At 33.1% G+C, this 27,014-nt stretch overlaps 2 protein-coding genes across 5 annotated transcripts in view; one reads left to right on the top strand and one right to left on the bottom strand.

The window, feature by feature from the left end:
• Positions 1–145, top strand: part of Rad17 (Rad17 checkpoint clamp loader component) — a 109,862-nt gene extending 109,717 nt beyond the window's left edge. The window contains exon 8 of the mRNA XM_081995975.1: positions 24–145. Coding sequence (XP_081852101.1) covers positions 24–45 — 22 coding nt within the window. The 3' untranslated portion in view covers positions 46–145. The remainder of the gene's footprint in view (positions 1–23) is intronic.
• Positions 1–27,014, bottom strand: part of wge (BAH domain and coiled-coil containing protein winged eye) — a 213,517-nt gene that overhangs the window by 9,929 nt on the left and 176,574 nt on the right. For 3 of the 4 annotated variants that reach the window (XM_081995953.1, XM_081995951.1, XM_081995949.1), the window contains exons 7-10: positions 20,124–20,282; positions 10,555–10,674; positions 8,120–10,497; positions 40–268 (exon numbers count right to left, since the gene is read on the bottom strand). In XM_081995953.1, the coding sequence (XP_081852079.1) occupies positions 40–268; positions 8,120–10,497; positions 10,555–10,674; positions 20,124–20,282 (2,886 nt within the window). The remainder of the gene's footprint in view (positions 1–39; positions 269–8,119; positions 10,498–10,554; positions 10,675–20,123; positions 20,283–27,014) is intronic. The other variant, XM_081995950.1, reaches the window with a different exon arrangement.

The raw sequence follows: 27,014 nt of genomic DNA, 5'->3' as shown, positions 1-27,014 counted from the left end.
TTTAATTAAATTTTTGGTTGTAGTTGCAAGAATATTTACCAATGATGGGGTAATTGGGTGGTAGAAGGCGAATGTCGTTCAAAGCTATTCGTCCGCTGTCACCATCATCAAATTCAACGCATACGAATTTTCCGTCAAGCTGTGGATCAGGAGTTCCTGGTTCAGCAGCACTGCCTGGGTACAAGCAGCGGTACTGTTGACTCCAATAAGCGCATAAGCGGGTTCCGACTGGTAAGTCTTCGGTAGACTTTGGTGCAACTTCTACAATCTGTTATTAAAATTATCTTGATTAATTACCTAGTATTTGTAAATATAACAAGTGTTGAAATAGTAGGTACATTTTTTTGTTTTGTAACAAATTGATGGAGTAGTATAAAAAAAACAGTTATCCAAAGTAGTTCAGGGAGTTGAAACTGATTATTTATTAGAAGTATGTGACCAGCAAGAGGATCTGATCGACAAACCATATGATTTAACAAAGATAGGAGAAATATTGACAAAATTGTTTTTAAGTTGTTGTTATATGCATGGAATGTATACTGTTGATCTCAGTTTTTATCAGGGTACCAATAATTTATTGAAAATTTTAAGAAAAATTGCTGGAATAGTAATCCAGAAAACAAAAGTATTAAAAACGCAATAAAACAAATGACTTTATAAGCAATAATCCATCTGGTCATAAGAGAAAATAAAAATGGTTTAAATTGGCAAAGTCATCTAGAGTCAAGCAAAACAATTTTGTAACCTAAATCCCAGAAATGAAACTAACGAATATTTATGAAATAAAATAATAACTCTTTTTAAGTTAAGTGTATGCACAAATATAAAAATATTTAAACTTACACCTTTCTTTAGAACATACTACAAAGAGAACATAAAAGCAACTGATAAAATAAGTAATAAAATCAAACCGAACCATTTCAAATAAGATTGGAATTTTTGGTTTTATGTACTATACCAAAACCACAATGTTTCCTTTGTCGTGGTGGGTCATACAGGGTGTCCGACGTTCTTATATGAAAAATAAGTAGCTTTCTTTTTTTTGTAAAAGTACCTATGCAATATACTAACTAAAATATGTATTTATTTCTTTTATAAATTTGAATCGAGAATTTAATCCTTTTATTTCAAGCGAGGTAAATTAGGTATATGAATTTGTTTTCAATTAGTGTTCTCAATATGTCATACTTATTTATTTGACTTTTGTTTAACTTATGCCAAACACAACAAGAATATTTTTGTTTTAAGAAGCAAGGTTTCCAATAATTACAATTTTCAAACAAGATACATAATCCCATTTATTAACATCATTTATGCTTCCCAAGTAAAAAGCACAACAAATAAAAAAAATCTTATTTTCACAGTTGGAAAACGACGGTTATAGCTTTCTTTAACTGTTCAGAACACACTTTCACCAAGTATCTATGATAGTAACAACATACGGTCTAAGAAATGAAAAAACTAATTTGCTTATGTCACTTAATTTAGAAAATAATACGGAAATAAGGAAAATATACATTTTATGTATTCTGTTCTGCTACTGTTTTGGAGATATTCGCTGAATGATGGAACGTGATCTGATAATTAAAATAGAAGAAGGTGATCAGGAACACACGACGACTATTAAGATGATGATCAAAGAAATAAAGTAATAGAAAAGACTAGAGAATTCAACAAATATTGATAACAAAACTCAAAAGTAGCACATCAATTTTCCACTATTGTTAGTTTTGCCAGATAGGAATTATTATCAGAAGCTTTATCAACACAATTAATCATTTGGTGAGATTGTTGTCGGATTCTGGTTCTCTGCTGCAGTTCATTATGGTTTGATTAATGTTTATGTTGAAAGAAAGAGGTGTTAGACTTCATATGGTGGCACGACGTTCTTGAGAACATCATCAGGGTTTTCAGCCATGCTTGCTTTTTTCGATGCTAGATGATGGGCTCAAATTTGATTAGAGAACGCCACCACTGGCAAAATTTTATTAACCAGCACATCTTTCATTTCTGTAACCTTGTCGGATGCACTCGAAGTGGTACAGGCAGGCAAGCTCTCTTATCTGATCTTGGCCCCGACATTTACTTTCTTTTTTTAGCACAAGTCCCACGTCAGCGGTCTCTCTCATTCGTGACGAGCAGTTTCGTACGTTTACTTCACTTTACCGACCGTTTTCAACCGCCAAGAGAGCTATACAGAGAGGGCCAAGAATTGATCGCATTGTCGGGTTTACTAGTTTCAGTTGTTCAATACGTAGAATGGAAATAATGCGAATCAAACCTTGCAAAACTGCATTATTCATCATAAGAATGTTATGTTAACGCGTTTATGTAAATGTAATGGCTCCGCCCTCAACAAAACAATTATAATTACAATTCTCTAATAACCACTGCCCGGACGAGAATCCGATAATAATTGTGAAACGACCTTAAAACTACAGTAATTCTGCTCCAAAGAAAATGATTTGCGGTCCGGCGTAAAATTATAAAAGTGATTCGAAACGGACTATTATTCTTTTATGAGATAACATCTCCGGTCGGAATGATCCAACGGACTTTCTAGCTTTAAAAATATAATTTATACACTTTGGTCACACTTAGGGGGTAACAAAAGTAAATAAATTAGATTTTCCCTGGTTCGTAAAACTTAAGAATTACCAGGTATTCCACAAAAAAAACATTTACATTGCTAATGACGACATTCTGACTCTTTATTAATAGTCAATAATAATATATTACCTAACAACTGTGTTGTAGGAAGCACTTTACGCACGATGCAGAAAAAGTTACTTGTAATTTCATGAATGCGTAAAATGCCTTAAACGCCACTCACATAATTCAGAGTATTTTTATTAACATTATATTTTTTCTAATCATAAGGTATTAATTAATGCTACTGAGTTGTTACACTGTGGCAAAGCACAAGCAACTAAAAGCGATTTTTCCAACTTGTCATTTAATTCAGTGGTTAATCCACTGACGAGTCTTGACATATTAGAGTAAAACCGTGTGACTTCTAGGCTCTTTTCTATTGTAAAAAAGATCTAATCTCATAATTTTCAGACACTTAGAGTCAATGGAAGAGAAAATACTGAAAAAAAATTAACTGACATTCTTAATACAGTAAATAAAAAAATGTGTAATTAAACTAGGAAATGCAGTAAAATGATATAATAAAAACATCCCAATTAAATTCTTGACTAAACTCTTCATAATTCTTGTTTATGATTTTTTTCTATTTTTACAAATTAATGGTAGGAGGCGTGGCAAATGTTAGACTGAAATATCTCGGAATTATCATTAGATCGAGCCTGATTTATTGGATGTTATATCAAAAGTTCAATTTTAGTTCTTATAAGAGCATTTAAGGGACGCGATATAAATATCTCCTAGTTTTCGGCGATTTTCTTAAAAATCTTAAACCCAATAGAATAGGTATGTCCTGAAATTTCAACTATTTGCTTGGAAGATATGTCATTTAAATATTCAATATGCAACAAAAATTAGAAAAGTGTATGTGATATCAATATGTCAAACTCGATAACACTTTCTTGACGTAAAAGAAGAAGAAAAATAAAAACTAAACTAAATGCACAGAATGAGGTGCTTACCAGAATCAATAAAGGGTTGAAGGAGGTATAAAAATATCCCCTATCGGGGTCACATAATGCGGGGTTCAAAATATGAGATACTTAACTTAATAATCCAGGGGAAGATAGTGGGCAAAAGGTCAATTGGAAGAAGAATATCTTAGCATTGCCATAATATTAGCAAACTCCCGATAATGGAGAAGCTACATGAAAAAGTAGAAGTTAAACTTAGATAATGATTTTTTAGAAAAATACACGCAGAAACTGTTTGAAAATAAAATATTGTATTTCCTTCGGAGTATAAGTTACTCTATGTCACTCGTATGAATTTAAAACTTGCCTACGTTACATAAAGTATTACTCCTGAAATAAAATTGTCTTGTGGGTTTTTTTAGTTGCATATTGCAGATTTTAAATAAGTCATATTTTCTAAACAAATAGAGATAACAAGTTGTTCAAGGCATACGTAAAATTGTATGTTCTTTTCAAGCGAACCAAATATATCATTGCATTTAAAATGTTTAAAAAAATCACCGAAAACTGAGTAATATTTTGTTTTTTACGATGATGTCATATGATTTATATCAGTAATAACACAATTTTTTTTATATAAAGTTTCTTATGTTTTTTTATAAAGTTGTTATTTTTAAATAGCTCAATTAAAAATACAGTCATTCTGATTGATATCTTGTTGGCACATAAGTTCAATTTAATAAACATCCTACAAAATTAAATTTGTGCTTTGAAATATTTTGTTTGAATTGTTTTTCTACGAATCCTGTGTGTACTCTTAAGTTACATCGCATTCTATGAACTTTGTTATCAAAATTCTGCTTACATATTTCATTCTCAGGTGTCCAAAACAACTTATGTTTCATGATTATATTCTTTCTACAAAATAGAGGAAGGAAGGTGTGTATGCTGCATAGTTAGGTTAAACAAATACTTGATTTTTTGCTTACCTAGGTAGTCTCCAAATCTATAAGTTTAACAATAACTTTAAGAATGTATTTTTTTTTATCTTTTTTGATTTTTGATTTGAGTTTGGTGTTACTTACATTATAGTGATAGAGCATCTATCTTCATAAATCGACGTAATTAATCTTGATCACTCATTTTTCGTAGATTTTAGGGATTAAGCTCAGTAGATGTCACTAAAGAAGGCTAAAGAAGAGAAGTAAAAATACCATAGTAGATACTATAAATATCAAACAACAGCCTTTTGGAAGAAAAATAGTTGTAATTCTTCAATAATGGGATGACAACGAAACTAATATCATTGCTACAAAATGTACACTTAATAGACTCTTATCAAAATTTGGTCTACTTGTGTAATCTTTTTATACAGTGGATCCCAAATTCACAAATATAAGTAACGGTAAGTTTTAGAGAATTTTATGTCAAACTTTCGGTTTTCAAATTAAATTATTAAATTAAATACGTCAGAGGCTGCATTTTAAACAATTGCTTACAGCTCTTTAACAAAGCCATAGAGAGTTTTGAAACTAAGACATTATTAAGGCACTTTTTTACGTAGAACACGATGACGTAACTAGAAAAAATCTACCGTTATTGGTTTCCGAGATATGGATGATAACTTCTTGAACTTTTGCATTTTTGGAAAGCACTTAAAAAATCCATTGCAATGATGTACTTGATGATGGGGTATTATTTAGATTCTAAAGGCCAGAAAAACGTTTTTTAAATTTTTGTTATACATGGCCTTGGAAAATATCGCCGCCATTATGAAAAACAAATCACAATCAGTGTGTTTTGTTTTTCATAATGGCGGCGACATTTTTCAAGGCCAACTACAACAAAACTTTAATAAACGTTTTTTGCCAAAATTTAAGATGGCGGCCATAGGAATTTACAAAGTTATCATCGGAAAACGGAGAAAGATAATTTAATATGGAAACCGGAAATTAGTTTCACATAAAATTCTGTAAAACTTTCCCCATTTAACCGACTCTGTAATTTGGGACACACTGTATATAAAAATGTAATATCTTTATATTAAAACATTTAGAACTGTAGTCTATTTACTGCTCTATCGACAGTGATTTTTGTAATGTGTCGATCTCAGCACAATTGAGTGTGCATCAACATGTAACACATCTCTATGAGACATTACTGAAGGAGTTACATGCCTAGTAACCTATTGCAGAATGCAAACTGAAGCTGTAGTGTTCACGATTATTTTCAGGCAATCATAAAGCGATAATAAAAAAAGAGAGATTATAAAAAACAAAACGCATTGTTACCGTCTTCCAATCAAACACTAAACTTCTTCATATTCATTGCTGTTGATCCTTTAACTGCTTTTTTCTTAAAGTCATATGGTTGATGTAAATCTTTCCTTGACATTCGAGGCATCTTCAATTTACTTTTTTCATTCAACTGTCACTTTTTGTAATCTCTCCTCTTTGGCATTATAATAAGCCACGAGAAAGTTCAGAAGAGACTAAATCTGCGATATACTTTAAATTCAAAGCTCTCTCGTACAATGACAACTAAGTAATTTTTTTCAGTTACTGCAACACCCGTCCTTACAGTTCTTACTTCTGTGTACAAAAATGCTGAGCATTGTTCGAGCTGTGAGTTAGTCAAATCATCTGCATCTTTGTCTGTTCTGCACAAGCTCGAGTTGTTACTTTCTACGATAAAAAAAATGCTGCAGCATTCACCCATTAACATAAAACTATATTATTTTGCTGAAGTGATCAATCAGCGTTTTGGTATTGTTCGTTTTTTGTCGTTCATTTTAAACGCGTTCTTCCATTGTAATGGACGGTGCAGTAACATTTGACGAAAAACCAACCATATAGTCAATACTGAGTAATACTTAATAGAGGTACTAGTGCATTTTCAAGCATTTGCAGGCAGTTGTCAACATTACAATCAGTAATTTTTTATAACTGGCAAATTGGTTTAATTGCACGTTACTCACTACAGACAATACTCACCGTATTGTAAACCAAATTAAAAAAAATATCATGCAAATCTAAAACGTCGACTAAGTAAAGAAAATAATAATTCACTGTATCAGTAGAAAATAGATAAAATAACACGACAAAACATTACCTTAAGTCTCAAATTTTGGGACAATCTGCTTATTAAACTGTCTCAAAAAATTATTTAGTCGGTGATGTATACACTTCAATAACCCATTGATGACACCTTACTGTACAAGGTGTTTAAAATTCGAGGCGCAGCAACGACAAGAATATCGGATTGATAAAAGTAGTTTCAAAAGGCATTTTGACATTTCAAAAATTCCGACTATTTCCGTATTTATCTGAAAGATGCTAAGTTTTACAACCGACACTGCAACGCTTTGGTTGCCTATACCTATAAAATAGTAATATAAAACTTGACTTTTTGACCATTTTAGAACTGACCTTTTGAGGCCAATTTTGGACCACCCCGTATATTTATTTTCGTCGTTTGTCTAGACCCACTCTCAGAACAAACTTTTTTAACACGATCAAACACAAAAACAAAAAAACATGTTTGCTGATATGTGTAGATAAATTAAAATTATTGTTTTGAGGACTCAATATATTAAATTTCCCAAAAAATGGTAAATGTCTCAGAAACAAATTCGGAGTATATGGCAAAACTTCTCTTGCTATCCTAAAAGAACATATGTGGTGGCTGCAGTTTCCAGCTCTTTTTGAACATGTGGCAACTATGATTTTCCTAGTTGCCAGGGTTTTAAAACAGGGCAAAAAAGAAACAATTTGAGTTTTTTCTGCTCACTGAAGTCTTCAAAATAACCGAGTTATAGCAAAACTCATCTTTCTATGCCAAAACAAGTTAAAAGGAGACTGCATTTTCAAGCTCCGTTCGTACATTGGCAAGCCAACTATGCTTTTCGTGGTTTTTAGTTTTTTGCGCTCACTGAGTACCTAAAAGTAACCGAGTTATGGCAGAACTCCTCTTGTTATACCAAAATATAAGTGGAGACTGCATTTTTAAGCTCTCTTTGTACATTTGGCAACTATACTTTTCGTGGTTAATACAGTTAGAAAGAGGACAGAAAAACGAGTATTTTGTGCTCTTTTCGCTTTCTAAGATCCAAAAAGAAACCAAGTTATGGCAAAATTCCTCTTGCTATCCTAAAAGAACACATGTAAACACTACATTTTCAAGTGTCTTTGATACATTTGGCAACTATGCACTTCGTGGTTAACATGGTTGGAAGAAGGGCAAAAAATAGAACATTTTCGACTTTTTTGCGCTCACTGAAATCCCAAAAAATAACCGAGTCTTGCTGTGCTAAGATCATATGGGAAAAGTGCATTTATAAAGACCTTTCGTACATTTGAAACAACGGTCAGTTACTCGGTATTCCAAAATGTCATATTATTTTAAAAAACACTGAAAGTAATCGGAAATTTTCAAAATTTTAAAGGCAACTTTGTACCAACTTGCTTATAATAATACGTAATTCTTACCGTTGCTGATACCTCCCTGACGTTTCTCAAATTCCCCTGTGTATAATAACAAAAAACAAAGAAACTTACCGCATCCCTTAAGATTTCCTCTCTTGACATAATATGAGGTCGGTTTCCCCTTTCTCCATCTAAAGTAATCGAATAAACGTCTGGAGGTTCAATAGCGTTGAGCTGTCCAGCGTAAAACAGTCCTCCCATCGCTGTAAGCACTCGTAACTTGTCCACCTCCAACAGAGCTTCAGTCAAAGCACAAGGATTAGGAAGACTCTCTTTTAAGTCCATAGCAGGTTCTTCCACTTCCTCCTCCACATTCCCGTTAGGCAGGGACTCTTCATTTTCCAGCAGTCTATCACTAAAGTTTTCGTTTGAAGTATTTTCCTCGTCCAAACCATCATCAATGTCCTCCTCAATGTGGTCGATGACTTCCTCGTTATTTTTGGAGAAATGCCAGTCGTTGATCATTTCCTCGTCGTCTACTGTTTTAATTGTAGGCTCGGCTTTGAGTTTTGGTCGTATATTTGATGACTTTATGTCATCTGATAATATGATGGTATTGTTATTGTTTTTCACTTTTTTTAGCTTGTGAGTGTAGGTTGTTTCCTCGATGTACCTGGGAGGTGTAGCTGCAGGGCTAGGTGGTTGCTGTTTGAGCTTTTCTTTTGCTGCCAGCAAGCAACCCACAAAACTGCTCTTTAGTTTTCTGGCTACTATAGTTTCAGTACCAACCAACTCTCCTCCATCTGACATTAATCTCTTTGGTCTACCAACTTTGCGTTTTTTCGACGACGACGACTTTTCAGGAGATGAGTCACTACTCCGTGAATGACGTCTTTTGTGCCCAGTAGAGTGGCGCTCTTCATGTATGGTTTCCATAGTGAGTAAAGGAGAAGTGTCCAGGTCAGTTTGGTGGTGGAAAACTTCAACTGGGGTAACACTTCTCTCGGAGGTGGTGGACTTCTTGCGTGATTTCTTTTTCGAGCATTCATGGGAATGCTTCTTCGGTTTCAGTTGACTTAATTCCTTCTGTTTTTCTCTGTACTCCTTCTGTAATTCTGCAAGCTTCATCCTCATATCCATTTCCATTGCGTTCATGCAAGGCCAATCTTGACAGCAAAAGTTTTGCCTATTTTTGCTATCCAGGAATCGCTTCACTTCTTGCTCAGATTCGGGAGTTTTATAGTGTTTGTACTGACATTCGCATTTTCCTTGTTTTTCTTTGTCGGAATTATCTGGAGAGTGTCGTTTATCTCGTTTTCGATGTTCTTTATCGCTAGATCTGTGTTTTAACTTCTTTCGTTTTGGTTCGTCTAGTGAGTGTTTCTTTGATTTGCGCTTTTCCTTTCTGCGTTCCCTGTCCTTGTGACGTTCCTTAGATTTTTCCTTTCGTTCTTTTTTGGAAGGTTTGTCGTTTTTTTCTTCTAGTATGCGTTGTTCTGCTAACGCACACAAGAGATCTAGGCCACCTAAACTATCATCCACTACACTGAGGGAAGTTGCTGCTGGAAGCTCTTCTTTGGGTTCTTTGACTAAGCCGGAGGTGACAGGAGGTAGTGACACTGTGGGTTGATTAACTACAGTTGATTCTTTGGGCTGTTGTTTGACGGTCCGTTCAAACTCTACAATGCTATTAGAAAGCAACTCTAATCCACTCAAATCAGGAGATTCACTTGAGTTCTGGGTAATTTTGTTGCAATCTTGTGGTTCAACCTGATCTTCTATTATCTCACTTTTTTGTTCCTCCTGCGACTGTTCCATCTCACCATTTTGCAGCTGGTAATCTGTGACAGTTGTAGTAGGCTCAACTTTACCAGTCTCTACAGTTTTCTCGTCAGTTGTTTCAACCACATCAGCAATAATTGTATGAACAGTATTGTCGTCTTCGCTGCAAATCGGTGTGTCCGTTTGATTACTGGCATCCTGCACCGTAGAAGGTATTTGAGGTTCCTCCTCGTGAATTTGCAACGTTTCAGGAGGTGGTGTTAAGGTAGTCATTGCTGGAGAAGTCGCCTGCGACCTACAAGTCGTCGTGTCAGTACTTAACACTGGCGTTTGCGACACTATGAGATTCGTAGTTGGGTGTTGGTAAATCACGTGAGTGGTCACCAAAGGTGGGACAGTTTGATCCGTAAACATCCCACTATTGTTCGCGATGGTACTAACAGCCTGGAGGGTTTTAGTTTGATCGATTGAGCCGTCTGTTTCGATTTTAATTAAAGTGGTTGCAGGAAGTGGTATTGGAATTTTTCTTTTAGTGTCTGTTGTAACGGCTACTAGTCGCGTACTGTGTGTTTGTGTGTGTTGATGTAAAGTGGTACTACTTGATAGATAATCTGAAGAAGCTGAGCTGAGCAACTGAAGAGGTGGTGGAGGTATGGAAGATAATGATGGCAGCAAAACCGGAGATGGTTGCGGATAGCTAGGCCAGACTACAGTTTGTTGAACGGGTTCTGAAAAATCAGTATCATTATAAATTTAATAGAGAAATCATTGATTCATGAGCTAACCTATCCCGGTGGCAGGTAAAAGAAGAAGTCCTCCCGTTGTTGGATCACGGACCAGCTGAAATCCAACAGGAGGCATCGTAGACATGGGAAGAGGAACCATGGGTTCCACTGGTACTGGTGCTGTAACAAAACTTTAGTTTCAAATTTTGTCACCTTTAATAATTTTATAACGGTTCCTTGCAAAACCAACTCAATATTAAGCAATTAAAGAACATAATAGTTTTTAATAGAAGACAATTTTCCGCTCGACGCTGTTTGTCGTTTTTAAAGGAGCATTTAAATTACAAATTGAAATTGTTTGCAGCCTTGCTCCGACCGAGCCAACTTTTCACAAGCATTGTGTATACAGTTTGTCCATGGACGTGCTAGTTTATTAATAGGCGCAATTAATTTACGTTTAGTGATTATGCGAGTTAACAGCATTGATAAATTCAACACTGGGAACGTAATTATTTTCATCAACAAAGAATTTTCTCTAAATTGTAGGTGCACTTCTATTTATTTATATAAAATAATCTAATTGGTTCGGTCGTTCTCGAAATACTTCCAGCTATTTTGTTAAGTTTAAGTAATGCTTTCAAACTTTGGCTGGGGGCGTAATTTTCTTCTTTCAGCCCTTGATACGTAAATAACTATTTTTTATGTAGGATGTAGACATCATATTATACAGGGTGTTTCAGAGTTGTGGTGGCAAAAGCATAAAAAAGATTTATAAAAAGCCTAAGAAAGTAAAGAGAACGTGTGTCCGCAAGTGCTTTGTTGTCAAGATAGATAGTGTTAAAGTTAAAACATGTGTTTGATTCACCCTGTATCTGAAAGACAGAAATTACTAGTTTTATCAAGACGAAGATAAGTTTTTGAATAATTTTAAATAATCAATTAAAACAATAGCATTGCTTTTAGACAATTATTTTTCAATCATTTTAAGAAACAACAAAAATACTTTTACTCTTCAGACTTAAACAAAAATTTCTCAAAAAGTTTTTTTTTATTGACATTACCAAAATCTCGTTAAATTATCTTGTGCATATTTCGTTATAATAAGAAATAAAATAAATAATAAATTTGTGTTTTTTATTTAAACTGTAAAACATCTTGTATCTCCAAAACAAAACACTTGCAAACACGATGTTCTCTTAAAACTTTTCCTTTATTTTCACAGAAGAATCTCCTCCAGGCTTTTGTCACCACATGAAAGACCCTGTATATCCTTTCTTTAAATATTCCATTGATACTGTTACCTGTAGACAATTTCCAGATCATTCCAATTTAACAGAAGCTATAATTACTAATGATTATATTTTGTGTCATTACAATCAAGGTTAAAACAAATCATCACAATGATTGATTGCATTAATGACCAATTTATCAGATTTTAAACAAAACTAAAAAGTCGTACAAGTTTCTGACATATTGACATTTGAAACTGCTAGGTCATTTCGGTAGGCACATATTTACTAAAAAGACTAGATCAGACTATTGCAACTACGTTTTTCAATTAAAAAATAATAATGACAGTGTAATTATTATTAAACCTACTCGGTTTGACCACCGCCTTGTGCCATTTATTGAAAAACTAATTGCGACAATGTAATTTATGTTTAGCAACATTTAATCGTATATGACCTGTTGCCAGATTCAAGCTTATTCAACTTTTTGCTTTAAAACATTTCAGTTTCGTTAAAAATTTCAAAAAGTTTTGACACTCTATTGTAACAATAACGATAATATAAATATTGATAATATTGAATTTTATATAAGTTTTCCAGTTCTGACTAACAATTGTAATTTTTAAATCCCATAACCCATAACTTCGCCCTTGGATAAAGCTTTATGATAATATATATATATATATAAACAATCTTTATTTCCAAGAAAAAACGGCTATCGACCATTACGGTCTTTCTGCCTATGTATACATGTTTTTTTAATATGTACAGGTAATCTTATTTCTAATTAATATATACAAATTATACATTGAGAAAAAAAAAAAGTTCTAATTAAAATGTTCTAACAGGGTGAGAGCGGGGAAAAGATAACGGGATTGTCTAGTCTGTCTGGTTATGCATAGTTTTATGATAATATTTACCGTAATTGCCACATTTATGAGGGTTGATCGGTCTAACAAAATTAGTTTAATTATCTATACTATATTGCTTTCGAAAATAAAACGTATATCAAATTAATCCTTTAACACCTCGCATCCCAGTGTATATCAATAAAGTTTAGAGCCCACAAAATAATGCAAATATGTCTTCAAATTTTATAGGTTTGAAGGTATGCAATTAAAGGTTATAGATCGTCCATATGAGAATCATTAAGTGAATAAAACAGAATTTCAATATGAAGCAGTGATGCATTTGTCAGTTTGGCAAAACTGCTAAACTCATTCTTGTAAGGAAGTTTCGCTCAAAATAAACTTAGAGCCAGGACCAGGATTTCCTTCTGCCAAAAAATTTCCACAACAATTTGGAGACATTATTTCAACAAACGAGTTAATTTCCGTGAAAACGTTAGATTTGTCCAATAGTACCATACAGTTTCATTGTTCCTTTAAAATAAATTTCAAACATTAGGACTCTTTTTGAGTTCAGTTTCAGAATTTATTCTGACGTGGAAATACTGACCCTAAAATTGGTATTTACTAGACTTCCTAATTGTAAGAACTGAAATACTTTGAATTAAAATCTAGTTAAGCTTGAAAATTGCGACTTGGAGCCTTTGGCTAGTGGCTAATTTGCTAGTGCAAAAAAGTTTTTTAGTAAGTTATTATATAGCATTCTGAAATGTAATATTCAGGAGTAAATAAACTTGGAGTGGATAATTGATCAAAATGTTGATTACAAATTTTTTCATCAATAAAACCATCGAATTTGACTTATCTAAAAAACGAAATTGTTGCTTTTGTGAAGTTACCAAACGGAAAAAAGCACTATAAATTATAATTACTCTTTATTAGAAATATTAGAATAGTATATTCTTCAACCAGTATATAATAATTATTATATTAGTTATTATGTTATTACGGAGAAAGAAATTCAAAAAAGTTTTGGAATTATCTGGAATTCACTGCAAAGTGAAATTGATACCAATACTTTAGATTTAGAAGAGAAAAAGGTTTTAAACTTTCGATCTATATAATTTTCTTGATACTTTTTAATCACTCTGTACACCTCTAACGTTTTGAGATATGCAAAGAGAACAAAACCTGTGTGTTTGAAATTAAAATGCTGACACCTTTATACAACTTAACAGATATTAGTCAACGATTATTTGCTATTTGCTTATTTAGTCGTTATCACACACCAGACTTGTGTCTACATGCACTGAACAAAATCAGGTTATTGACGTGAAATCGATCGTCATATACTTCTACAATTTCCAAACTTGGATTTTACTATTTATTTACTGTTTACAGTCCAGTTTTTTTTGAGTTCAGTTTCTAAGTCGCACGTGCTTACGACATAAAGTCTCGTTTTTGGGCACACCTGTGTATTCCGTCCTCGGTGATATACAAGAAAGCAAAGTCGGTCGGTATAGTTCAGAAAGTTAACATTTTAAAAATTGGGCATGGTTTAGGCGAAAAGTTCACCGTTTTGTAACTTGCGGTGTAACAACAATGACGCAACCACTTCAAGTCTATAAGAAAGTAATTTGAAACCAAAACCAAACTTAATAGAGTTTTTTACATATTATTAAATCTGCAAAGTAAATTTATAAGAAATATTTTGTGCTTGATTTGTATCTTGAATAAACCGATTAAAGCTTGAGACACATGGTATACTGAATAACTAAATTGAGATCTGAACTAGACTATTTGAACTTTATAACATTTTTTTTACAATGGGGACTTTAAGAAACCGTTATCGTTAGTAGGACATTTGGTTAAGAACTGTCGTATGTTAAGTTTTACGATTTTTTTATTAAAAAAATGGTTAATATGACACTTTTTAAAGACAAGCAGATGTATTTTATTAAAAAGTTCTATATTCTTTTATTTCCCCGGAAAACACAGGGACTGTGATATTTTTATGGTCATGTTGAGCTTTTTGAACTTTCGGACACAGCCTAAAATTGCGAATAGAGAAATATATATCCTGTTAAGATAGCACCTCACACGTAGACAAAAATGTTAATTTTCTAAAATATTGATAAAAGTACGACAGTCAAGTTACTAAGTTTATAACTTACCACTCAAAAACCTTAGGAAGTACTCACCAAAAGGTTAATACACGATAACTGATGTATACTTAAATCAGCAGTCCTTACCTCCTTAAGTCTACACGAATTAGATAGATATAGCAGTCTTGAGTTATTTTTTGATGTACCATCAAACACTGAAATATGAAGCAATTATCGTAAAACATCCTGGTATAGGTATTTACTCGGACTTTAAATTTCGAAAGGGTTCAACCAGAACACCAGGGTGCGTATTCTTGAAACAAGGGAAGGAAGTTATTAAGAGGAAGGTATCCAGAATGTGACAGGAACCTGCCATGGTCAACTCTTCTGGCACATTCTATCAATACTTCTGTTGAGAATCCCGATTGCTGCTTTCAAGAATTAGGCCCCAGAGCCAAGTAGGTGATCTCTTTCTCTTTAGTCGTTTACTTCATTGGTTGAAATATCGTGATCTTATGTATATCATAATATTCATGTTATGGTGATTGTGATTTCTCTCTGTTTGTAATGCACCTCATATTGTCCTGTAATGAATTTCCTGTGAAGTGCTTCACTTGGTCCATCCATCGCCTCCCTAGGTTCGTGTCTTTGATTTTTTCCTGTATTACAAGTTTTTCCAAATTGCCATCCTCTTTCTCCTGCTCACATGTCCAAAAAACTTGTCTTACGATGATTGACAGTCTTACATTCATTTAAAGTTCTTCTAATATTGACACACGTTCGTTCTGTCAGCGGTTCAAGGAATAAAAAAAACCTTCTTCAGACCCACAAATTGTTTCGTTCTTCCAGATTGTATGCAGCTTGTTTTGGCAAGAGAGATTCTCCTTTTCATTTCGATAGATGAATTTCAGTCAAACGCTTTGCTTTAGGAAACAGAGATATGCGGTTTGGCAAATTCTCTTGCCTTTTCGATAATTTGTCGAAGATTAGAGATGCCTGTGTCTGTGGGATCTGCCAATTCAAAAAGCTTCTGAGGCGTTGAAGGAGAATTCTGAGCATAACTTTGGTTGGGTGTGAGATAAGTGCAATGTCGATGTGCACCAATCCTTTGGCCATTGTCCGGTTTTCCATATGTTGGTGCATATTTTCCACAGAATTGTGATGCCTACTTCATCTAGTTGTTTGTTCACCCCTCACCGCCTGTGTTTTTATTGTTTTTCACATAACGAATAGCTTGCTCTACTTCATCCCTCAAAATGTCAGGTTCTTGTTCCACCTTATTTATGGTTCGTTTTCTTGTTCAGAGTCTTCATTGTCGTAGAGTTTTCTGCAACATAACTGCCATACCTCAAAAATTCCCTTTATTTCAGTAATAGTTTTGGCATTTTGATATTCTATTTTCCATGTTTTTGTTGAAGAGGTCTCGTGATAAAGGGAATAAGTGATATAAACTTATAATTGTCTTAACCAGCCAAAAAATAGACGACTTTTTAATTTAATAAATAATTTAAATTAACTATGTGTTTTGAATGTAAAATCAATAAATTGTACGTTGATAATTTGCCTAAAATTTCATGTAGATTCTAAAAATTAAATGAAAAGTAACGTATATTATATTCTTCTCTCAAAGATGTTTGCTTACAAATTTACAAACTTTTTTTGTATTTTTTTAGTATCTTCTTCATTATTGTCTTAAATTCTCGTGTTACATTTCTAGGAGATGGGAACTTGGAGAAAGTGAGTCTATCGACTGCTTTCATTACATCGACTTCCTACCATGGGAAGAATCAGGTGTGCTCTGTGTATGCCTCGAATCATTTGTGTTTGTAATATAGATACTACATTTAACTTTTAAAACAAAAACAAGTAGCTAGTCCAAGCATAAGAATGTGAAAATTTGAATATTACAAAAGTTATATATCGACAAGAGAGACGAAATACAACTGTAGCGTGACATTATCGATAAACCTCCAGCTATAACGGTACACGATACAATGCTCGAACCTACTTTAAATATCCAGCTCGGAAAATGATTGCACACACCCTATAAAGTTGATACAACTGCAAGCTTTGTGCTATATTTTTTACTCAGACATTATTAGAAAAGGTGCTTGACTATTAACAATCTTAGCGTTTCCATCTAAATTGAAATAATTAGTTTTCAATGCAAATTTTGAAAGGTTAAATTAAGTTAAACCTATAAAACCACATTTTGACCCACAATAGGACCTCGAATAGGACTCTTGTTATCGGAACTATGTTCACACGAGGTAGACCGCTGATCATTTTTTGTACACCAAAATGCCTTTTTGCAACAAAATACCTTGAAATGCCTTTAAAATAACTCACAATGCTGCTATTTTTGCGCAAAATGCCTCATAGTGATAATGTCTTAAAACTGTCTAAAATTGCCTTGAAATACATCGAAATGCCTTTAAATTATTTAAACTGCCTCAGGAGACCTTCAAATGTTCACACATTTGTGGCATTTTTAAATTTATAAGTCCCCTGGTATTGAGATAATGATAAACCTTGATGAATTACACCCTTAAAATTAATTATTTATGGTCACGTGACAGTTTTTAGGTTGTATTAAGTAGCATGTCTGCTTTTACAATTTGTATGTACATGACTTTTGACTATTGTCAAAATGTCATAAGGATTAATGATTAAAAAAAAAGTACATTCCCAGGTTACCTGATTGCTTTTCCAAATTTTGAAGAGCCAAAAGCTTAAAATTCATTATTTTTAAAGTCACGTGACAGTTTTTAAATTGTATTAAGTAGCATGTCTGCTTTTACAATTTGTACATGACTTTTGACTATTGTCAAAATGTCATAAGGATTAATGATTAAAAAAAAAAATACTTTCTCAGGTTACCTGATTGCTTTTCCAAATTTTGAAGACCCAAAAGCTTAAAATTCATTATTTTAACAGTCACGTGACAGTTTTTAGGTTAGGTTAAGTGACAACGTAAAGGTTTTTCCAAATTTTTGACACTTGATTTGACCTTGTGCCGAAAGCTTAAAATTGATTTTCTAAGGTCAAATTCTAACAAACAAAAAATATTTTTTGTACGGTTGTCTAAAATTACGGGTTATATTTTGACGTTTAAACGAATCTTCTAACTGTCATAGTAACCAAGTTAGCACGTGTCAAATAAAGACACCTATCATTTAGAAGAAACAGTTGAAAAATTAATTATACATATAGTATTTTAAATTTAGACAGTGGTAAAAATTGTAAGAACTAGGTCACGTGACTTTGATAATTCAGTTTTTGAGCTTGCAACACTGTAAAGACCAGTTGACATTGTCAAAAACAGTGACGTGACCTTCAAAACGCAGTTTAAACTTTGGAAAATTGATAAATAAAATTTGGACAGTTGTAAAAACTTAAATTGCAAAATACAAATCACGTGACTTTGATTATGCAATTTTCGAGCTTGCAACACTGTAAAGTCCAGTTGACATCTGTCAAAAACAGTCACGTGACCTTAAAAATGTAGTTTAAATGTTGAAAAATTGGTAAATTATTCAACATTTTATTATTTTACTTTTGTGCCATTCTACGTCTGTTGGGACCACATGGGACGCTGAATTTAACTCGTTTGTGGTCAATCTGTGCCAAATTGTATTACTTCGAAGCAAAACCGGCAAAGATCGATTCCGGAGTTGTTCTAGTCTGCATATTTGTTACTTTTGAGCTATTCTACGTCTGTTGGGACTACATTGGTCGCTACATAATAATTTGTAATGAATATTGTTTCAACTTAATATCATGTAACAAAGATTAAACCATAATAATTAAATGTGCGGTCAATTTTGTTATATTGATACACTATATTGTCTACTGCTTGGTCTACTACAATGTATTCCTTAAAATATCGCAAAATTTCCTTTATTTAGGCTTTATTTCGTTCAAAATTCCAATGAAAATATCGCAAACCATTTTGAAATATACAGTCAATGCCTCAAAATTCTATGAAATGCCTTATAAATACCTTAAAAATACCTCAAAATGCTGGTAATACTGGCAAAGTGCCTCATAATACCTACCTCGAGTGTGTACACCAAAATACCTACTTCGGCGATCTACCCTCAGGTTATCTTGACTTCTTTTGAAATGAAAATCAAGAAACACTTTTAAGCTTGGTATGTGTTTTTCAAAGATACAACTCCAAATCTAATTAGATAGAGATAACATATGAAATATCTCAGAAATTGCAAAAAAAAACATCCAGTTATCTCCTAACTCCCATAGAGACGAAATCCAGGCAGATTCAGGCAAAAGATCAAAGCCAAAAATTAGCCACTCCCCTTACACTAAAAACTTTGAAGAGCAGCTAGAACACTTTATTACCACGCCCATTTATTGTTTTGTAGAGTTGTTAACTGTAGTCAATAAAATAAAAACATGAAAGGCGATAAATTATACTAGACCAATGATAAAATACCGACTGACTTTATGAAAACGGTTATTATGTTAATATGGAAGTTACAAAAGTTTAAAGTAGATATTCCCACAAGATTACTACCTAAATAAAGTGAAAAATTAGCCACTCCCCTTACACTAAAGGCTTTGAAGTGCTTCAAAACTTTGATTGACACGCCCATTTATTGTTGTGTAGCTGTTAATCTGTAGCTTTCAGTCATAACTTAAGTATGTATAACCATTATCTACCCACCGGTTAACCAAAAAAAAGTAAACAGTAAAATAGTAAGCAACAACTCCAAAACATAACTATAAAACTAATGACAAACGAAACAAAAAATCTATGAAATATCGCAAATTGCAAAAATTAACTAGGATTGCAAAAAAACACAGTTGTGTAAGTGGATAATTTTTAAAAATTGATCAATATGTCAATCAATTTCACAGAAACATCAAGATAAAAAGCGATAAATTAGTCTATTAGGGTTATAATAGAGCAATTACAAAAGTTCAAAGCAGATCAGAAGATTATTAAATGAAGCCAAAAACTAGCCACACCCCTTAGACCAAAGACTTTGAAGTGCATCTCATACTTTCATTACCACGCCCATTTGTTGTTTTGTAGCTGTTAACTCTATAGTACTTGGTATAAAAACTACTATCAAACCATAGTCAACAAAAATAAGTAAACAGTAAGATACTACAAAACTAAAATACCTTCCACAACAACTTGTTGCCTCTACACAATCTTTGACCGTAACGTAACATTAACAACGTAACACGCTTACCATGACTGATAACAAACGAATCTCCGATACTCCAAAACATAACTATAAAACTAATAACAAACAAAAAACAAAACGAAAAACACAATGGCACTACCGCATTACGCAGTTTTAAAAGCAGCGGTCAAAAGTACTGCCGCTAGAGAACGAGCGGCGGCAAAAAAAAACGTTACCCAACGAAAACCGGTTAAAAACTGACTAAAGGAGAGAAAAAAGTGGCCGACTCACCAGGATATTGCCACAACGTGGGGGTGGTCAAGGTTTGGCCGTGGCCGCCGCCCACCTGCCACGAAGCCAATCCGCCCGTTCGATCCTCGCCGCACTGAAGAACGGCTCCGCCTCCGGGTCCCGCCCCTGACGTGCCGCCCGCAGCCATGCTAGCATTGTCTGAAAGAGAATTTGTGTGTGTTAGTTAACGGTTAACTTGGTTACGTAACAGCGTGACGCGATTCTAGGCGTAGCGCTTTGTTGTAGCACTAAATTCGCACGCTAACATATTGTTTTGATATAAGTTGAAGGTCATCATGTGGTGTTGACAATGAACTGAGGAGTGCCAACAATAATAATTTGTTGTTGATGGCGCCATCTAAAGTTGCTGCCACTTAAATGTGCGGTAATTCCGCGCTCATATCAATGTAAACACTCGCTTCGTAATAATAATGTAAACAAACGTTGCTAATCAGAACTTTTACGGGAAATTGCTTGACTCAATGTTTTACTGTGCAGCTGCGTGATAATAATTCAAATTGCTATTTTATGGTTTGACCTAGAAACTGAATGACCGTTTCTAAAGGTCTTGGCGAAAGTTCTAATGTCTAATTTACAACAAAACGAACGTATTTTGTGGGATATCCATTCATCCTGTAGGAAATGCTGAACAAAGAACTTGGCCACTTATATATAAAACGTTTGTTCATGTTAGTCTCATCAGTAAAATGTGACTTAAATTAATCTAATTTGACTGAGAAAAAAAGGTTTTTCAGTCACACCTACAAAATTATTTTAGCTGCAAATTAAGAAATATGCAACTTCTGCTGAAAATTATAATAGATATCATAAAACAATAAGTAAATCACAACACATCTACTCACGTATTGACGAAAAGGTTGGTGAAAACACCAACAGGAATTCGTCCACACCTTTTCAATCAAGTATAATGAATGTAATAATAAAATATGTCAAAAGTATAGAAGGAGGATATTCACTCACAACGGGCGAAATCAAAATTATCTGTTTTGCCGATGACGCCCTAATTATAACAGAGAGTTTCATTTTCATTCTATGAAAAAGCTAAATCTCGTTTCCAAAGAACCAGTCAGATGTAAACTTACTCTGGAAAACAAAACTATAGAGCAAATTATGTCGTTCGACTACCAAGGCATACAAATTACCTAAGTCAAAATAGAACGAATGAAGTAAATTGAAAAGCCAACAAAACCAGCCGAATATCAGACGCACTTCGTGACACCACCTGGAATAACACCAAAATGAAAAAAGATGTAAAATATACAAAACCTGTAGGTATTAGACCGGTGTTACCATACGCTATAGAGACAAAAGCTGACAACAAAAGAACAAAAAATATCTTTCGAACAAAAGGAATTAAAATACTCAGAAACATCTCAGAGTACACATTAAGAGACAGAAAACGAAACACAGAAATAAGACATGAATGTGAGGTAGAAAACGTAGAAGAGCCTGGAATGATCACGAAGATAGGATGGCTAGAGAAAGGCTAACAAAAATCTCTAGAGATGGTATACCACGAACACGTCACGACTTAAGAAGACCTCCAAAGTGATGGATAGAGTTGTGGCAGCATCTCAAGGAAGCTGAAAGTTGGAAAATACATGCCTAAGACCTACAATATGTGGAAGAAGAAGAAAAAGACAATTTCTGCATCTATTTGCAATAATGACAAATATTTATTTTACTTCAAACGAAAACCATTGTTAAAAATGCTCTATTAATAAGTACATACTTAAACAATATTCAACCGGATCAACCCAAATAAATCATTTTGCTACTCTTTCAGGGATATTTCCTATTTCAAGAGGTTAGAAAACGGATCAGCAGACAATTGCAACTGACTGAATAGATGCGGAATCGCAGACCAATCACAGCAAATGTTATCTGTGAATTATAAAGTACACCAATCACAGACCAGCCTCAGACAATTTTAAGCGTGAGATATAAATAAGACCAAAAAAAAATCCGGAATAATATTATTTTAGACTTTCAGTTGGTACAGCGTACAACATTTAAGAAAAGGGCATATTTAAAAAATCTCTATATTTTTCTTAGATTATCATGAATATTTCACGGTAGGGATGCTGAAACTGTCTATTCAATATTATCTAAATTAGTGTAGTTCTACTATACAGGGTGCTCAGCGACGAATAACATCTAACGATATAAGTAAAACCACAAAACTACACGTAGGAAAGAAACCTAGCAGCTTGCTTGTTTTAAATAACACACCCTGTATATTATAACATGTTTTAATACTCCTTATGATTCAAAGTAGGTTTTATGTATTATAACCTATATCACATATTGTCGTTTAAAAAGTCAAGTTTTCACAATTTCAAATGTCATAGCTTCTAAGCAGATTGAGATTGAGAGCAGAGAGCAAAAAGAGCTTTCATGTTCCTATCTTAGGCCGGGTTTACCCAGATTCTTTTTTTTTTTGTTCAAAATGTAAGTTTATGATTAAGTAAAAAAACACCCTGTAAATAAAAATAAGCTCAGTTATCATGCCTAACAGGTCTAGTAAAACTAAAGCTGGCCATAGAAAAACCGTGTAACTGATATAGAAACAAATAATTATATGCGCGAGACAAAGACAGAAAACCTATTAAAATAACTAGTAGGCGAAAACTTCGGGGCAATGTTGCCAGAAGCTTATCTGAATTCACAAACTGGTTTAGTTACATAATTTAGTTATTGGCCTTAATTGTCACTAAGTTTATGTGTATGTACCCAAAAGCCAAACCAAACACACAACACTTTTTGCAAATAAATTATAAAATTAAATGGAATTAATCTAGTCGATGAATTAAGAAAGACGTTTGACAACATCGCAGTACAATTTCCGCCAACTTGGAATTTTTTGAAATTTTCTGTCTTGGTCTCGCGCATGCAATTAACTCAGTTACACGGTTTTTCTATAGCCGGTTTCAGTTTTACCACACCCCTATAGAAAAAACTGATTAAAAAAATTGATTAGAAAAATTAAACTTTGACACCTTGTATATCTGAAACGATCCGTTTGCGGACCTATGTTTATGCAAACTTTTTTTCTTCAACTTGGTCAAAGATTCAGTTTTTAAAGTTTGTACCAAGTACTTTTGTTTGTGCAATGTGTCACATGATCATTTGTTTGAAAATAAGAATGATATCACGAAGAAAAATGTCACATGGATTCCAGAACCAAGATATCTTGCCATAATTGTAGAGTTTGAGAATGGGCAAAACCCGAACCGTTGGGTCGCAAAAATATAGGAAGTAAGTAATATAGGAAGAAAAAAGGCAATAAGAAACACGGATTTATTTTCTTATTATAAGTAATCTCATTCATTTCGTTAGTAAAAAACTATGATAGATACCAAAACTGACTTCTAGAATTAAGTTTTTTTTTTCGGATATCTCCGGAAGTGCTCAAAATCCGACTGAACTTAGCCATAAAGACGAGTATGTCTATACTACTATTTTTTCATATCGTGCATATTTCACTAATTCTATTTTATAAAACTGTTTAGCACGCTCTTTCAATAATTACTAACCCACACTCCCATACAGTACATTTATCAGCAAAAACCCGAAGAATATCAGTCAGATTTAGTGACAACTCGTAGCTTTAGACAAGTCACATTTCTAACATAAAAACCTGATATTAGATGGATTTTTTTTATATAAAAAGTGGGATAACTTTCTGACTGACAGTTATCCACTTGCAATTTAGTTTTCTCAGCGATCCGAAAAGTTCTTTCCAGCAGCGCAGCAGATTTCTTTATGGGACTCGCCCCCCGTTTCCGGTCTATATGGCTATATGCTTTTTCGGTCTTAGACAGAACATTATTTTTCTAATATGAAATGAAAAGAGGGTAATTATTTTTTTAGACATATATAAATCATCTTTATCTCTAAGTTCCACAAATAGGCTATCTATAATTTTTCTTTAACATATTTTTTATCAAATTATTTAAATAAATATTTTCCAAACAAAATTGGTCCGGACTCAGCTGTTAGGAAAAAATGCAACATTTATTAACAAGATAGTTCCTACAGCAAAAATAAGTGTGACAAGTTCCTATCACAGTTTTTTGAAAACTCATTATAACGGTTTTACAAGGTGTCAAACTTACATTTAAAAAATTGAATTCTTAAAATGTAAATAACTTTTTTGTTGGTCATTCGATCATTTTTTTAAGAAAAACAGAGTATACAGCAGTAATTCTTGAGAAATTTAATTAAAATCAGAAATTTTTGAGAAATTGATAACTTTAGTTCAATTACATACTTCTTTTGAGTAATTGCGATAGCTCTGTTTCAAAGTAACTCCATTTCAGTAGTTCAATTAAATGAAAATAATAATTGAATTACATTTTTTTATTAAAGTGATCCAATAACCGACAACTCTGCCTACTGGTCTTGATCTAGCTGTTTAAATGTCTTGTATGCTTCTAGAAAATTCGCAAATAATCACAAAATTTGCTTTTTCTCTCACTCTTCAAACCATGATATACCTATAACCCTCCCTTTCACAAACAGTTGAATGGCTGATTAAACACTAAATAACCTAATTTTCTTGATTTAACACAATCTTCTTTAGGCACGGGTTACTTTTTAAGATCACAGTCTACTAGCTTCCAATTTCCGAATGTAATAACATAAAAACACCATTGACCTTATTTTTCTAAAACTAATCTAATTTGAGGTCAGCATTTAGCTTGTTATCATGTTCCGTTTTTCCTTAAATTCTCTAATCGAATTAAAATACAATAAATAGAACTCGAATTTAACATAAAAAATTTACGAGAGAACGTCGGGTACTATGAAAATCGGTTGTGTACGCTTCGATGCCAGATGACCTAACATCGAGGATTTATTGGTTTGCTCTTATAAATACTGATTGTAACAGACACAATAATTGCTTATGTATACTTCAAGAATATTCGATTTAGTTCAATTAAATTTTTTTTTTCCAGGATTTTTTCTCAAAAATTCTTTGCAGCGGTGAATCAAAGTTTACCCGGCACGAAACTTTTAATAGAAAAATATAATCGTTTTTGCCCTCATACCACAGATTTAGTACATCAAGATCAATTTCAAAAATTGGAAAAAAAATTTTCGAAAAAAGTGCAGATAAACGAAAAATTACCGCCAGAATGACCAACCCACCTAACATGTAGGATGTAGGACACCACCCTGTATATGACCATTCATTTAAGGTTACAATAGGAAGGCATTTGGTGTGCACGATGCTCTGAACTTGTTCCGCTTGACTTTTCACTTTTACTCTGACCTTCACGGTTAAAATTGTTTTTTTCTAGGACAGCATTCCGGTTTTTGGTTAATTTAGGTTAATTTGGAGTGCACGAATCGAGAAAGCATAAAAAACACCACAAAACTATCTAATTTTAGCTCTCTACATATACCCCTTTGGGAAATATTGCGTTATTTTGAAAAAGTGTTTCTTAAACCGTTATTTTAGGTTAACAAAATTAAAAATCGGTTTGATAAGCCAAATTTTACCTTTTCAAGGACAATGTTCAAGTTTACTAGGCATATTTCTTAGTAAAAACCTAATAAATCAGTGTCTGAAATTTGAAAAAAAGTGGTTTGTTAAGTCAATTTCCAGTTTGTAAGATTTTAGATCAGTTTTCTGATTTTCAAGTTTTTTAGTCAATTTTCTTAGTAAAAACCTAAAAATCAGTGTCAGAAATTTGAAAAGTTGTTTGTTAAGTCAATTTCCAGTTTGTAAGATTTTAGATCAGTTTTCAAGTCAACTTTCAAATTTTCTAGTAATTTTTCTCAGTAAAAACCTAAAAATCAGTGTCAGAAATTTGAAAAATTACTTGTTAAGTCAATTTGCAGCTCCTAATATATAATTTCAAGTTTTTTAGTCAATTTTCTTAGTAAAAACTTAAAGCACAGTGTCAGAAATTTGAAAATTGCCTTGTTAACTCAATTCTCATTTTTTAAGACATTTTTCTCAAGTTTCTAGGTATTCTAGTCAATTTCGATTAATTCTAATGTTAGCATACGTGAACTTGTTAGCTTTTAAATCAATCTTCCCATTTTTTTACAAAATTGTAGTTTATAAGTAAAATTTTGAATTTTAAGATTTTTTTTAAATCTTTCAATTTGTATGTCAAATTTGTACGAAATATCTACGAAACGGTGCAGTTTTGGTATAGAAATGTATTAAGAAGAGATAATAGGCGTCCTGCGAGAAACTCAAAAAAGAAACAGAGTGGTTCCATATTGGATAATCAAAAATTGGTATCCTTTTCGGCTGGCATGGCAACAACGCAAAGTCAAAAACATTTTAGAAAGACAGTTTGGCTTAAGTTACACTCCAAACTGAAAAAAAAAAACAAATATGAGCTATTCTCTAGAATCTAGATAGTTCTAAAGTACGATCACCGTAAATCACCTTGATTAATTTTAAATTCATTGGAAACGTAATGTTCTTATTTTATAGTATGATTATATCCGTTACAGGAAGCAAAATTGCAAAAATTAGGTTCCTTCCAATGCTCGTAACGACATTACTTGGTAGAAATATGAATACTGAAGGCGATTTATGAGTATCAATTTTCTTGCTATTGGCAGTACAGGATATCCTAAATGACAAGTTTTATCCGCTAAGATCAATCAATTTGCAAAATATTAGTCAACTTGTACCAATTAGTTTTTTAGAAACATTGTAATTGCTACATGTAAATTCCATACGGTATACACATACAGTTTTTCTTTTTACTGTTAAATAAAGTATTTTTTGTTAAAACCTGATTGGTTCATTCAACTTTCGTCTTAATGATCGGTTTTTTCAAAAGATTTAGTGAAAATCGTTTAAAGTTAGAATACAAATGACAAAACTTGTTTTATTTG

Source organism: Ips typographus, linkage group LG1 (assembly GCF_016097725.1).
Source record: "Ips typographus isolate SLU linkage group LG1, UJ_Ityp_2.0, whole genome shotgun sequence".
NCBI lineage: Eukaryota > Metazoa > Arthropoda > Insecta > Coleoptera > Curculionidae > Ips > Ips typographus.
The sequence above is the reverse complement of the archived record's forward strand: the minus strand, read 5'-3'. Positions and strand labels throughout refer to the sequence as shown.